A 15213-nucleotide genomic window follows, 5' to 3' on the forward strand; every position below is an offset into this window, starting at 1 on the left:
TTATGAAATATGCCTGTACTAACATTGTAGCTCCAAGATGTACACAGTTCATTAACAAACAGCAGAATAATGCATGAGTTCTTATAAAATATTCAGTTAAGAGGTTATGAAATGCCAAATATGATTAAATAAACAAAACTTGCACACAAGTTGCTGAAATGGTTATTTTGAGTAAGTATGTGCATAAATGTTACTTAAAACTATAAGCACTACATTAAAGCACTGCAAAATGTTGCAGAATTCTAATACGCCAAAATTCAAGCTGTTCTCAACTTTAATGTTAGTTATCACAGTAAAAAATAAAACATGTTAAGTAAAGTTAGTCAGGAGGTGATGTGGTCTCATTGGCATGCTGTGAGGAGTGCGGTTCTGTACTCCGAGGTGTGAGTGAGACAAACAGCCTTTGGATGTGGGCCATTCACAGCCTAGTATGCCAAAGAGAGCAGCGATTCAGCCCTCCTACGTCCAGAGGGCCATCTCAGAGTGTTAATGAGAGTGAGAGAGAGAGAGAGAGAGAGAGAGAGAGAGAGAGAGAGAGACAGCGAGGAACAGACAAAGTCTCTCTGCATTAAGAAGCACAAGATGCTAGTTACATTACAAGTGAAGCGGTGAACCCCAGCTGTGGCCATGGCACGCCTGACTAGACCGCAACCCCCAGTTTCTGGATAGCCGCAGCACACTAGGCAGGGTTCGTAAGCAGGAAGTGATCCTTCAGGCAGGAGGGAACGGCAGATGCATTGGGCTTTTGCCCTGCTGCTAACGCTGAGGGTTAGCCTAGTCACAGGTGGATGGAGGCCAAATCAATAACATTACAGAGACAGCGACTCAGAGTGTACCTGCATGTGAATGCAAGAGGTCTGTTGATTATTGTGTTACAGAAACAAAACACACTTTACAAAGTTAACTGAACATGCAAAACTAATTATAATTTTTTTTTTCAAGAAGCAATGCTGATTTTGCAATCAACATGCAAAATGTCAATCCTGTATAAATTAGTGATTAGGTTAAAATAGGGAACATATAGGTACAATATAGGGTATTGGACGATATTATAAAAATAAGTGATTGTATTACTTTGTGATATATATATATATATATATATATATATATATATATATATATATATATATATATAATGTATTAAATGTAAAACCTTAAAATACACTTTAAAAACAAGAATTTCACAAAGTAAAACAATGACACTTTTTTTTTTTTTGGTCAAGCAGAAAAATAAATCTACTGAGCATTTGCTGAATAATTGTCATCTAGCTTGTTTGTGATCAAAATTGCCCCTCTGTCTCCCCACCTTACATATTTGGCTAAATCTAAAACAGCTTGAATGGCCAGCTTGGAAACTGACATCACCGTCTCACAGTAATCTTATGTTATAGAAATATGGCATCAAGAATCCCATATGAATGAGCCAAGTGTTTTGTCCGTGTGTTTCGTGATCTGCCATGTAGCATGACTCACTGTTTATCATGCAGCGTAAGAGATGGCCCACATTGCATTCACATGTTTGGTGTCATTACAGCTCTGAGTCAGCTGTTAAAATCAGTGTGCTTGAAACCAGCAGCGAGGGTGAGCACAGAGAAGGATGGATGGGAGGAGAGAAGGAGGGAGGGATGGATGGATGGTGGTTACCTGTGGTAGCTGCAGGCACCGATGAGGTTCTGAAGGTCAGAGTGCCAGGCTTGGACTTGCCCTGCTGGTTCTCTACCACCACGAACACGTCATACTCGGTGTCCCACTCCAGCCCAATCAGCATTACATACTCGCTCACATTAGGCAGACGGATCTCGGGCTTCCAGTCAGAGTCTTCCCTCTGTGTACCAACGAACAAGCATGAGACTAACATAGTTGCAACCAAAATAAGAAGGATCACATAAAATATTTCATATTTGGATACTCACAGCTTTGTATTTGACCAAATAATGTGTGATTGGTGACCCTCCATCATCTTGTTTGGTCCATTTAACTTTGAGAGAATTGCCTTTGGGTTGTAGAGTGCCCTCTAGTATAGGGGGACTTGGTTCTCCTACAACAACAAACCAGTTACAATGACGTGAGAAAAAAGCATGATAACTAAAAGGAATAGTTCACCTAAAAATAAAATGTAATTCTCATGTCATCCCAAACCTGTAAGACTTTGTTTCACCTTTGAAACCAAAGTCATCCACCAAATCTGTACATCAAACAAGCTTCTGTTTACCATATTGGATGTGCACTATGCTTTTATATGTGAATAAAAGCCTAAATAAAACCTGTTCATCAAATAAAGCAACTGTGTCCCTTCAGAAGACTTTGATTAAGGTGCTCAATTCATATGGATTACTTTTATGATGTCTTCATAAACTTTTTGAAGTGTCAAAGTTTTGGTTGCATGGACTTGCAATGGAGGGACAGAAATATCTTAGGCTTCATTTGTGTTTCGAAGATGAACTAAAGTCTTATGGGTTTGGAATGACATAAAGGTGAATAAATGATGACAGATTTTTCATTTTTAGATTAAATATCCCTTTAAAAACGAAGATGTGTAAAAGGAAGAAAGGTCCAAACCAGGAATGAAGATCAGCATTAAATATTGGTATTATGTGTAGTAAAAGGTCGATACATAGAGCGATATTTGACTATTTTGAGATTTTCGACATTGACTGATAACCATGTCAATCATGTTGAATAACACAACTTTGAAATTGACAGTCATGTCAATTTATAAAGACTTTATTTTAACATCTTACCATAGTACACACTGTAAAATAAAGTTTAATTCTATTTAATTCACTTCATTTTTACAATTTGTGTACATCTCTTGTGCTGTTATTCAAGCTGCAATGTGTAATTTTCAGTAGAAGCACCAAAATATATTATGGTTAATATTAAGCAGTCCTCCATCTGTTATTGTTCAAATAAACAGGCAGTCACTCCAATGTACAAATAACTCATAATAATATTATTAAAGCAATACAATTTTCAATAAATGTAAAAAAGCTATTAATTAAATTACTGACAGATCAATCATCGAAATGGTTGCATCAGTACTCTAAACTCATGCCATTTGACTTGAGCCAGAATTGTATATATGGGGCAAAAAAAATTAAATAATAAGATACAGCAACTTTAAATTGCATTATGTATATATCAGCATTACACGATTGGCCACCCAGATCTGTAGATAGCAATTCTGGCCAATGAAATGCCAGTCAACCACTAATTACGTGCATTAAAAGTTGTCAATTTTCCAACTCCCACAATTCTTAGCCTCCTACACGCCAGTGATTCCATATAGGTGAGTAATAGAATAATATGACACATGCTGATTGGCTGTGGCTCCTTAGATGAGTAGGCTGATATTTGGAGGTCACGGTGAACTGTGAACATCCCTATCGAGCACTCATGTGTATTAGCACGCTGTGAATTGGGAATATTTCTATGGTGCTGTTCACTGAGGCCGCTCCTTCACGGGCCATCATGATCCATTTCATTTTAATGACCAGCGAATGCTCGTTTGATTCACTACATTAGTTTGATGCACAGAGTGACAACATTGCAGGCAGAAGCTATGCGTGTACACCGCGGTTGGAAAAATGAAGGCATTTACTCTCATTAAGCCAGTAATTAGCTATTAGCCTGTACGAGAGAGATGCTTTCATTCATACAATCTTTTTTCTTTAATTTTGTTTGGAGTTCTTGTTTATCCTGATATTAATCACTAACACCCCAAATTTTGTCCATGCAGTGGTGAAATAATCAATGTCGTCAATACATCAATAGCCTCACCTTTCCAACAAAGGAGGATTTTATTTTTCCCCGAGAGGTACAGCTCAAATTCTCTAAGGATCTTCTGCTACAAAACATGATCGTAACTGCAAAAACTGAATAAGATGTGATAAAAATGCAGTAATTAATCTTTAATGTGGTCTGAAGTCATAAAAGTGCAGCACGTAAAATGGCATAAGCCCCACTAACTGATGCGAGGGGCTCCAATCCCAAACGATTGGCTCAATTAACAAGCAGCTATTCTACTCGACTGACAGTTTAAAGGGTCATCAATAAACGCTCATCTCTTAAATAATGAAAGTGCAGCACTGCATGATTAATTCCATCCTCCTTAGCCATCTGTCCCTACAGGATACAGTGAATGAAATTATCATATACACAAGGGAGCAAACAGCAATAAATTAAATGAGACTAAAATTAAGAGTTGTACACGTTTGCAAATGAACTTGCATGTTCATTATCTTAATGGCAGCTACATTGAGATATTCTGGGGGGAAATCACAAAGAATGAATTGCGCAATTTATTTGCACACGCTGACTGCGGTGTTTTAGCAACGGATTCGCTAAAGGCGTTATGCAAATGAGGTAATATCTCAAACAAACCCCACAATGGACTAATTTGCAGGTTGCTAGTGAGTACTAGTTTGCAGAATTGGGCTTTCAATTCCATCAGTTGGAATTTGAGCTGAATTGGCCACAACCACAGGATGTTGAGGCATCTAAGGCCTTTATCAACTTTTAAAAACTTTTTTTACAACATTGAAAGAAAAAAATGCTACATTTTGAAATTCATTTACTTGCATTCAAATTCGAACTGAAATTCTGCAGCCGGTTTGATACCTTACTTCAAATTCTGTAATCAAATCGGAATTTTCAAAGTCAATTCAGTTTAAACTGGCAATTTATCATGACCCTTGTTTACATAGAAAGGAGGCATGTTAAAAAAATAACACTTAAACGAATAGTTCACCCAAAAATGAAAACTCTTTATCATTTACTAACCACCATTCCATTCCAAAACCATAAGACTTTTGTTCATATTACGATCCTGATGCTGCGTCAAAATCGTTTTAGCTCTAACCCTAATCAAACACACCGGAGTATGTGGTTTGGAACTTGCTTTGCGGCTGTTAATAAAAAGTAATGTGTGCCATGTTGTCATGTGACCTATGGGATCAGTTGTGTCGCTTTCACAACTCCCATGGCATCACGGGATAGTAAATTCCCTTATCTATTGGATGCACACTTCAGAATCTTGCTGAAAGTAGTAGGTCATCTGGGTACTTTTCAGCCACTATTTTATGAATACTATGAATTCAGACGTACTACTCAACTCACATACTGTTTTTGCCTAGTATGAAAACAGACATATTGGGTTCATATATGTTATATGTGCAGCAGCAGTATTTCTTACATGCTCACAGCAGCATGTCAGTAGATGTACTGGCAGTAGCAAGTTTCTGTACGCACAGAATCTCGTTGGAAGTAGTAGGTCATCCGGGTACTTTTCGCCTGCTATTTCATGAATACTATGAATTCGGGCATACTACTTGGCTCGCATAGTTTTTCACCTAGTATGGAAATGTATGGACAGGGTTGCAGGGTATGTCTTTATGAACTTTTTGAAAAATTTGGTCACATGAGAATACCAAAAATATCTATATTTGCATTCCGAATACAAACAAAAGTCTTATGAGGGTGGGTAATTAATGACAGAATTTAAATATTTGAGTGAACTATTACTTTAAACACACATGGCACTATTTAACTGCAGATATTGCATGCTTGAACTGTGATTTTTAAATAAGACGTAAAATGGTGCAACTGTTAAAGTTTTGTCTTATAAAAAGACAAGCAAAACATAGACCAATATCCAATCACAGAAACATCATAAAACCTATATCATTAGTCAAGGTGTGCAAGCAAAGTAAGCAAATGTGCAATGAAAAGAAAGTCAATATTTTTCTGTACAGAGTCATCATAAAATTTACATGCAGGCAAAAACAACCGGATCTTCAAAGGACAAACTTCGGAGAGGAGAGGAGGACCCCTATAAAAGGTTCAAAGGTATATTGAAAGGAAATGCGGTACTGTGAAAGTTACTGAAACATGCTTGGAGAACAAATAAACCATTGAGTTCAACCACTCGCAGTGTCTACTGTAGCATTTTTTTAGGGATTTCCTAATTTGGATATAATTGTACACTGGTAACAGCATATTCAAAGCAGTATTAGATGAAAGGACGTCAGTGTAGAGTGTCTGTAAACCCTCTGCTTGTCAAAATGTTTAGATTGAACATAAAAGAGCGAGATCGTCGTACCCAGCGATCGCTCTGGGGAAGAGTTTTTTTTAGCTCCAGAGCTTTTGATGTAATTTCCATGGTTGGCAGGACACGGCATCAACTTTTTTTCCTGATTGCATATTCACCACGGAAGATAATTTGTGCAGTCAGAGCACAGTGGTTGCTCAAGGGTAACAGTCTCCGTTAAAAATTGGGAATGGATGAATTTTCATGACCTGTCTGAGGGGATTTAATTCTAGAAATGTGACAGGAGTGAGTTATAATGGCTGCTTAGGAATGAATGCAGTGAATCTGATGTGAGTGAAGGCTAATCCTGTACATGAGAGGATGGAGCCGGGCCCGAGTGTTTACCTTCTGCTCATCAGTGTGGATGGCATCACCAGCACCATGCAAGCCACATGACACAGTCACATCATACGCACGCACATGATTGGTTGAAAGGAAATTGGAAGAGGTTGCATGAAAGATACAAAAATACAGACAAATATGTAAACTATTTGAAAAAAAAAAAAAGATTCAAGGGTTAGAACAAACTGCAGAGAAACACAAAACCAAGCAACACAAAATGGCTTTAATCACTAAGATCACAACATTGAGCACAGAAGCAGAGACACACCGAGCAGGATTTCCTCTGAGAGATTGAGCATATGGTTTGATTTAAACACAAATGAAATTTTTTTTTTTTTTACATATTCTGAGGAAAATGTGAGTGGTGCTTGTACAAAACCTGGTTTGGTACGGAGTGGTTCATAGTGCATTTCTCAGCAGTTGCTATGCAGCTGTTTGGCTGTCACTGTGTTGCTACGCAGTTGCAAAATTTTTGTAAGTGGAGTGTGTTGCTAGGAGGTAACACAGTTACTAGGGTGTTCTGATTCAAGGGTTAGAACAAACTGCAGAGAAACACAAAACCAAGCAACTCAAAATGGCTTTAATCACTAAGATCACAACATTGAGCACAGAAGCAGAGACACACCGAGCAGGATTTCCTCTGAGAGATTGAGCATATGGTTTGATTTAAACAACTGAAATTTTTTTTTTTTTTACATATTCTGAGGAAAATGTGAGTGGTGCTTGTACAAAACCTGGTTTGGTACGGAGTGGTTCATAGTGCATTTCTCAGCAGTTGCTATGCAGCTGTTTGGCTGTCACTGTGTTGCTACGCAGTTGCAAAATTTTTGTAAGTGGAGTGTGTTGCTAGGAGGTAACACAGTTACTAGGGTGTTCTTGGTGGTTGCTTAAGGGTTGCTTTTTTGAGTAGTTGTTAGTGTGTTGCTAGGGTGCTTACATGGTTACTACAGTGTTCTTGGTGGTTGCTACTGCAATGCTATTTGGTTGTTGAAGTGTTCTGAGTGGTTGTTGGAGACTTTCTAAGCAATTGCTAGGGTGTTTCTGGTGGTTGTTCAGCATGTTGCTATACAGATGCAAAATTGTTCTGAATGGTTCTTAACATGTTGCTATGCTGTTTCTAAGGTGTTCTTGTGGTTACTATGGAGTTGCTAAGTTGCTGCTAAAGTGTTCTGGTTGGTTATTTTGGTGTTGCTTGGGTGGTTACGTGGTTACAGTGTTCTTGGTGGTTGCTACTGCATTGGTATTTGGTCGTGGAAATATCCGGAGACGTTGTTAGAGCCTTTCTTTCTAAGCAGTTGCTAGGGTGTTCTTGGTGGTTGCTCAGGTGTTCTGTTTGATTGCTAGCTGGTTGGTTATTTTGGTGTTGCTTGGGTGGTTACGTGGTTACAGTGTTCTTGGTGGTTGCTACTGCATTGGTATTTGGTCGTGGAAATATCCGGAGACATTGTTAGAGCCTTTCTTTCTAAGCAGTTGCTAGGGTGTTCTTTGTGGTCGCTAAAGTGTTCTGTTTGATTGCTATGGTTGTCAGCATGTTGCTATGCAGTTGAAAATTAGTTCTGAGTGGTTCTTAGCATGTTGCTATGCTGTTTCTAAGGTGTTCTTGGTGGTTGGTACAGTACGTGGTTGCTACATTTTTCCTAGCGGTTGTGTGCCTGCCAAGTTGTTCAGAGTGTTTCTCAATGTGTTGATATGTGGTTACAAAGGTGATTTCAGTGGTTGATAAGTGTTCTGAGTTGTTGTTAGTGTGTTGCTAGGGTGTTTACATGGTTACTACAGTGTTCTTGCTGGTTGCTACAGCAATGCTATTTGGTTGTTGAAGTGTTCTGAGTGGTTGTTGAAGTCTTTCTTTCTAAGCAGTTGCTAGGGTGTTCTTGGTGGTTGCTCAGCGTGCTGGTTGTCAGCATGTCGATATGCAGTTGCAAAATTGTTTTGAATGGCTTTTAGTGTGTTGCTATACTGTTTCTAAGGTGGTTGCTAAAGTGTTGCGGGTGGTTATGCGGTTGTTAAAGTTTTCCCAGTGGTTCTTGCTGGTAGCTAGGGTGTAGATGCTTAAGTTCTGAGTGGTGTATAATGCATTTCTAAACAGTTGCGAGGGTGTTCTGGCGGTTGCTATCTGGTTGCTATCTACCAGTAAGTTTACGGAGAAGTTGTCAGCGATCTGCTACGTGGCTGCTAAATTGTTCTGAGTGGTTCTTAACATAATGCTACACAGTTCTTAGGGTGTTCTTGGTGGTTGCTAGGGTGTTGCTAAGAGGTTGTTCTAGATGGCTGCTCAGCTCTAAAGGGCTCACCACCAGGTATACATGACAATATATGGCTTGGGTCCCTTTCTTAAGTTTATGGGACTTTTCTACCAGTTTTATCATCTGCCAGGTAAAAAAAAAAAAGAAGCTTATTAAAGTAACAAGACCGCTTTTGCAGGACAACTTGAGGTGTTAATCAGGTGCTCAGCACAAATGGTATGGAATAAGTTATGTATTCAACTGTAATACTTAGTTAAAGGTTTGTTCAAATCCTGTATGATAGTGATGGCTGCTTATGCAAACACTACTGAGAAGTTGTCAAATCATATTTCTCAATGAAAAACAGAGGAAACACTGAAGTATTGATATAATACCTGAGGATCATGCATTAGTTTTTGGACAAAGCATGTGATACTGTAAGCACATCACACTGGATCTCAATCACTAAAGAAATATTTAAAGTTGCTAAACTTTAAATACTTTACGTGTACTATAATTGGATTAACTGTGTGTTGCCTAAAGATAAAACATGCGAAGGCTTTATTGCAGCCACAAAACTAGAGCATAATACAATATTAACCCTTTATATTACCTACAGAAGGATCTTTTTGGTTTCGCTTTTAATATTATATAAATATAACTATGAAGATCACCATACAGCTGCATAACAAACCTGTGTCCTCAGTGTGAAAATGAAAAATCCCATCTAGGGAGCAGATGAAAAAAGAAAATGTTCACTTTTATTTAGTTTGATAACTGTAATGGAGGAAAAAGCTAGCATATGAACTTAAAGACCCCATAAGAACACATGACAAGCCCTATTATCTTTAATGTGTTAATGTATTTCCTGATGAAAAAGGAAGGAGCCTTTAGTTTGTCACAACCATGATGGTTTGATACTTGCTACTGCTAATCAGAGGCAGTTAATGTTAGAGGATAGGACATTCTCATTCTAAAGAGCACAAAAATTATATTTTAATTTAGTCAACTTTTGCGAGTACGATAACATATGGCTGATCTCATAACAGACAAGGACTTAAAGCCATAAAACTCTCATTTTGATTTCATGGGGTCTTTAAATCCTATAACCACTAGACAAGATATTACCAAATAATAAAATACGAAGAAATACGAATGATATCAAAAGATAATGATCACAGGGGGACTTACTTGTGTAAGAATACTCTAAAGGATCCGGTGGAAAACATACAAATGGGAAACAAAATATGGGAAAAACCACATAAATTGACAGGATGAAAAAAAAAAAAAAAAAAAAAAAACCCTATTATCTTTAATGTGTTAATGTATTTCCTGATGAAAAAGGAAGGAGCCTTTAGTTTGTCACAACCATGATGGTTTGATACTTGCTACTGCTAATCAGAGGCAGTTAATGTTAGAGGATAGGACATTCTCATTCTAAAGAGCACAAAAATTATATTTTAATTTAGTCAACTTTTGCGAGTACGATAACATATGACTGATCTCATAACAGACAAGGACTTAAAGCCATAAAACTCTCATTTTGATTTCATGGGGTCTTTAAATCCTATAACCACCAGACAAGATATTAACAAATAATATGATAATATGAAGAAATATGAATGATATCAAAAGATAATGACCACAGGAGGAAATGAACACTTACTTGTGTAAGAATACCCTAAGGGATCCAGTGGAAAATTAAAAAAAAATGAAGAAAAAAAACCATACAAATGGGAAACAAAATAGGAGAAAAATCACATAAAATGACAGGATGAAAAAAAGAAAAGTCTGAAAATGTCAAAGGGTAAAAGCTGGTAACAAGATCAGACAGCAATACTCTCTCATCACTCATACTTTACCTGAGTTAGAGTCATTAATCTCTGGACTACATCCTGGAGATTTCGGCACTAAATGGGTTTTGTTTCATGTACTGACAGGAAATAAATCCCAGTGCACAATGGGTTGAGTATATGATGTGATAGTGGCATTTCTGGAAGTCCAAAACACCCCGCTGATCACACAAACAACCACCAGGGGGAGTAAGAGGGTAGATGTGTGTGGTGATTATACGTGATGAGAATATCAAAACAAATCACAAAAATATTCTTGTGGTTGATTGATTTTTATTGATGTTTTGTGGAATGTTGGCAGAATTTTATGTCCTGTGTGACAACAAGATGTTCTGTTCTTACCAGTCAGATTTCTCGTAGATGAATCAATTATTGATATAAGAAATCATTTATGAAATGTGTGACCAGTGTATATGAATGTGCTTAGCAGCAATAAACCTGCCAAGCATTTATTATTTATACACATTAATTTGCAAATGCATCAAGACCAGTGTTCTCATTGCACTGAATTACTAATATTACATTAATATATAGCCCTTTGTGATCTATTTCTATGCAATGAAAGTCAAAATTTGCAATTTTAATGTTAATGTGTTGTAATATTCTTGTCAGAAATGATAGAAATATGCTGTGGCAGTTTTTATCTTACATTTACAGTAAATCCATAGGCTTCTACCTACGAATGATTAAAATAACCACCAGGTTTCTCTTCATGATGAATAATACATAACTTCTGCAAAAAAAAAAACGCTGGATAGCCAAGTGGGAACTGTTTATACATTGTCAAAAAGTGTCAAATACATAAAAGCACCCTGGTGTTGCCTAGAACAGCTGGTCCTTCAAAACTCTTGAGAGTCGTCACAGACGAGCTAACAATTACTCTGAAGGAGCGACAGAGTTCAGTTCAGTTCAGCTGAGAACAGAGTACAGGTGAGCCAGTCAACCATATCAAGAGCTCTACATAATACTGGCCTGTATGGGAGGGAGGCACAAAAGAAGCCACTGATCAAAAAGAACCATGTAAAAGCCTGTCTGGAGTGCATGATAGTGACAGAGTTGCAGTCAGATTTTGTCGGTCTAGATAAAAAAAGGGGAAAAGTTATAAGAATATTTTAAATAAAAAATAAAGTTATCTATCTATCTATCTTAGTTTTTATTGAATTTTTTTTATTTTTAGTTTTCAGTTGCATGTTAGTTAAAATAGTATTTTTGTTTGTTTTTATGTGTTTTACATTTTTATTTACTTACATATGTACATACAATTTTCTGTTTTAGTTTGAGTTATTTTAGTACTTTAAGTTAAACTAAAATAAAATGACAAATGGCTTGGCAACTAGCTGAAATAATCTAGATTTAAGACTTTAACATATTTGAAATTTATCTAACATTTATTTTATTTGAAGCAACAAATTTTTTTTTATGGTCTTAGTTCTGATTAACAATAATAACCCTGATACGATATTAGTTATTCATTAATTGATAAAAATACACACTTAACCTTTAATATAATGTCATGCTGTAATGCCGGATTTGTAATTCAGTAAAATTAGAGAATTGGTCAAGGGACTTAAAGTACGTTAATATTCAAACTACTTAGGTCATTACGCCCTACTCTTTAGCACCATGAGCACAAACTGTATCTTTTAGCGTCTGCGTCAGCCAAAGACTTCACACAGCTCTGAACAGTTACATGCAAACCTAATTCATTCACAGAAATAAGTTCACAAAATAATTGCATAATAAATACTATACACTTTTGTTTCAAATTGATTTATTATTTTCCTTTAATCTAGTTATAACGTTAAGGTTCTGGCACCCAAAAACAGACAATTTAGTTTTTCATGATCATTTTACTGAAGTAATGGCTGCTGAAAAATCAAAAGTGCATTTTAATATTATATATATATATATATATATATATATATACAGTATATATAAACAAAATAGCAATTTAAAAAAAACATAATAATATTTCACTATTTTAATATTTAATAATTTTTATTGCATTTTTGATCAAATAAATGCAGCCTTAGTGACCATAAAAGGCTTGTTTAAAAAACCATTGAAAATCTCACTGACCCGAAACGTTTGAATGGTAATGTATGTTAATGTGACCACAGATATGACATCAATACCATCATTTCTGAATTAATAATTTTTAAAGTATAGTTTCCAAAATGGTCTGTAACATGATTGTTAAAATACTACATCTATATACTATTCTCTTATTTCAAAAGAACAAGAAAAATTCTCTGCTTCTATGATACAGTTTAAGTCCATTATTAAAGTCGACAAAACATGCAGTGTTGATAATCCACATAATATGGATGGTTTTCTCCATTTTATGTGACAGACTCACCGTCTTGCACCTCATAGACTCGCTGCACCCATTTCCCTCGGCCCATGGCTCTCCACTCGGCTCGGTACTTGAGCACAGGAACTCCTCCAGTGGACTCGGGCTCCTCGAAAAGCACCTGAGCCGTGCTGGAGTACGGCTGCACTTGAGTGATGGACGGCGCCGAGGGCACATCTGCACCACAGGGGAGACACTTTACAATACACAGTGGGAAAACTGCACTTTAACAGCTTATGCCCAATTATACGGCCTGATTGTACGGCTTTGTGCTTCAGCACCACTTTTACAAGAGGAAAATTTGAGCTATTGTATTGCACTTTATTGAACAAAGTCTACAATTGCAGGTAATTCAAAAATACAGTACCTCAAAAGCAAAAAGCACCCAAACACTCAATGTCAATGCGATTTTCTACTGCCATAAATGACTATATTGTGTTTGTTTTGAGATCAATACAGAGAAACAGACCAGCTGGGATCACGATGAACTCTTTGGATTCGGTCCCGATCTCATTGGAGGCAGTGCAGTTGTAGTTGCCAAAGTCGCTCTGAGACTCTGGATTGACCTGGGACAGATCAAGCGAATGCATTAACCTCTAGTCTCTATCTCAGCATTTATCTTTCAAACATGCATTTTATCACTGTCATTCCATTAGACGTGTATTTACTCCTGACAGCGTTCTCCCTGTGCTAAAATATTGATAAGACGCATAGGCTGCAGTGACGCCCTACAGCAACACTATCCCTTTCTGGGTGAAGCTCACAAAAACAGGTCCCGATCACATTTCACCCCCAAAATCAAAATAAATCATAAAAAAAGTGGGTAAAATATTTAAAATACAGAAAATGAAGCTCATTTTCAAAACCATATGGAGTGTTCAAATCGTTCTTGTGTACATCGACTCAAATTTCATTCACATGAAATCTATGACTGCTTTCCCGCCTACTATAAACTAACTACAGCAATAAGCAAACAGCATTTGGGTTTACGCTGTAAGGGAAATAAACATTACATTGGTTGAACCTACTGAATGAACACATCCAGTCTAAACTAGTGGTATTTAAGTGTTATTTATATACTATTACAGTTTTCATTAACATTTTGAATTAGCTTTTATTTTTGTATTTTTCCATTTTAATTTTAGCTTAAGTTTTAAAAACATTTCTAGAAATTTTTTTGCTTAGTAATATTTAAAAAATAAATAAAATGATTAATAAAGTTTTAGCAATTTTGTTTGTGCTTTTGCCATTTTGATTTTAGTAAAATTTTTAGTAATTTTGTTATGCGTTTGACATTTTATCTTTTTTTTTGTTAGTTTTAGTCATTACTGATGTTTGTTTAGTTTAATTTTTCATGTAATATTTATATTTTATTTCAGATTTATTATATAATATGATCTAATATAATATGAGGATATATTTGGATAATGGATGGACGTATAATATAATATAATATAATATAGAAACCACATTTCTTTCTTTTGTTTAGGGGCAAAATCAAAGCAGCACATATTGTTTGTCCAGTTTCGAAATATTCATCCATCTGGGTTCATGTGAATGTTTATGTTCTCATGAAGGTGTCTGCGTGGGTTGTACCTCCAGGTAGCTGGCGGAAGGCGTGTTATAGATCTTGATATTGGAGATGTTAGCGTTAGGCAGCTGGACGCCGTCTCGCAGCCACGTAATGGACACATTGCTGGGGTGAGCCAGCACTTCACAGCTGATGTTGGCTGGGTTGCCCTCCCACGTGTACACCGTTACTGAGCCCAGGATTTTCGGGGCATCTGTGATGAAAGGTAAAGCATATACAAATGAAAACAAACAAACCTGCCGGTAGCTCTGACCCTTCATCTACCTACCACCCCTCTACATCCGCTAAGGGAGAACGAAGCCTCCCCTCTCATTACCGCTGATGCCTTTATTCTGAGAATACAGTGGTTAAAGATCAAAATGTCCAGGGCTTAAACGTAGAGTGCTGAAAACACAGCACTGTGTGATGTTGAACACATCTGTTCACGGCAGTACATAAAAGCCAATCACGCTTCACTGGCTTCAAAAGGCCCCTCCTCCGAGCAGCGTCCCTGAATAGCATGCTGGGGGGAGACTTCAGGTACGATGCTCACATGACGTACGCGATTGGGCCCGCGTTCCCTCACAGACTGCGTGTGAATAGCTCCCGGCCCGCTGAGATACTGTTCTCACATTCATCAGAGCTTCAGATGTCATTAGTCCCATCACAACAATACACGCCTGGTACAAATGCACTAAACATGCGAAGAGGGAGGCTGGTATTTTCACAGCATACGCCGGCGCTAATGTGAAAACAAATACAAATAGGCGCAGTGGGGGCAGCAC

The 15213-nt window shown here is 37.1% G+C and overlaps 1 protein-coding gene across 1 annotated transcript in view; it reads right to left on the bottom strand.

The window, feature by feature from the left end:
- The window catches only part of LOC107597571 (neural cell adhesion molecule 1-like), a gene marked incomplete at its 5' end in the record, with an annotated part of 70092 nt that overhangs the window by 26761 nt on the left and 28118 nt on the right, over positions 1–15213 (bottom strand). Inside the window, 8 exons of the mRNA XM_016288702.1 lie at positions 1645–1825; positions 1914–2038; positions 6434–6436; positions 9347–9379; positions 10319–10382; positions 12857–13035; positions 13328–13424; positions 14455–14709. Of these exons, the coding sequence (XP_016144188.1) occupies positions 1645–1825; positions 1914–2038; positions 6434–6436; positions 9347–9379; positions 10319–10382; positions 12857–13035; positions 13328–13424; positions 14455–14709 (937 nt within the window). The remainder of the gene's footprint in view (positions 1–1644; positions 1826–1913; positions 2039–6433; positions 6437–9346; positions 9380–10318; positions 10383–12856; positions 13036–13327; positions 13425–14454; positions 14710–15213) is intronic.

Source organism: Sinocyclocheilus grahami, unplaced genomic scaffold (assembly GCF_001515645.1).
Source record: "Sinocyclocheilus grahami isolate Dianchi unplaced genomic scaffold, SAMN03320097.WGS_v1.1 scaffold233.1, whole genome shotgun sequence".
Taxonomy (NCBI): Eukaryota; Metazoa; Chordata; class Actinopteri; order Cypriniformes; family Cyprinidae; genus Sinocyclocheilus; species Sinocyclocheilus grahami.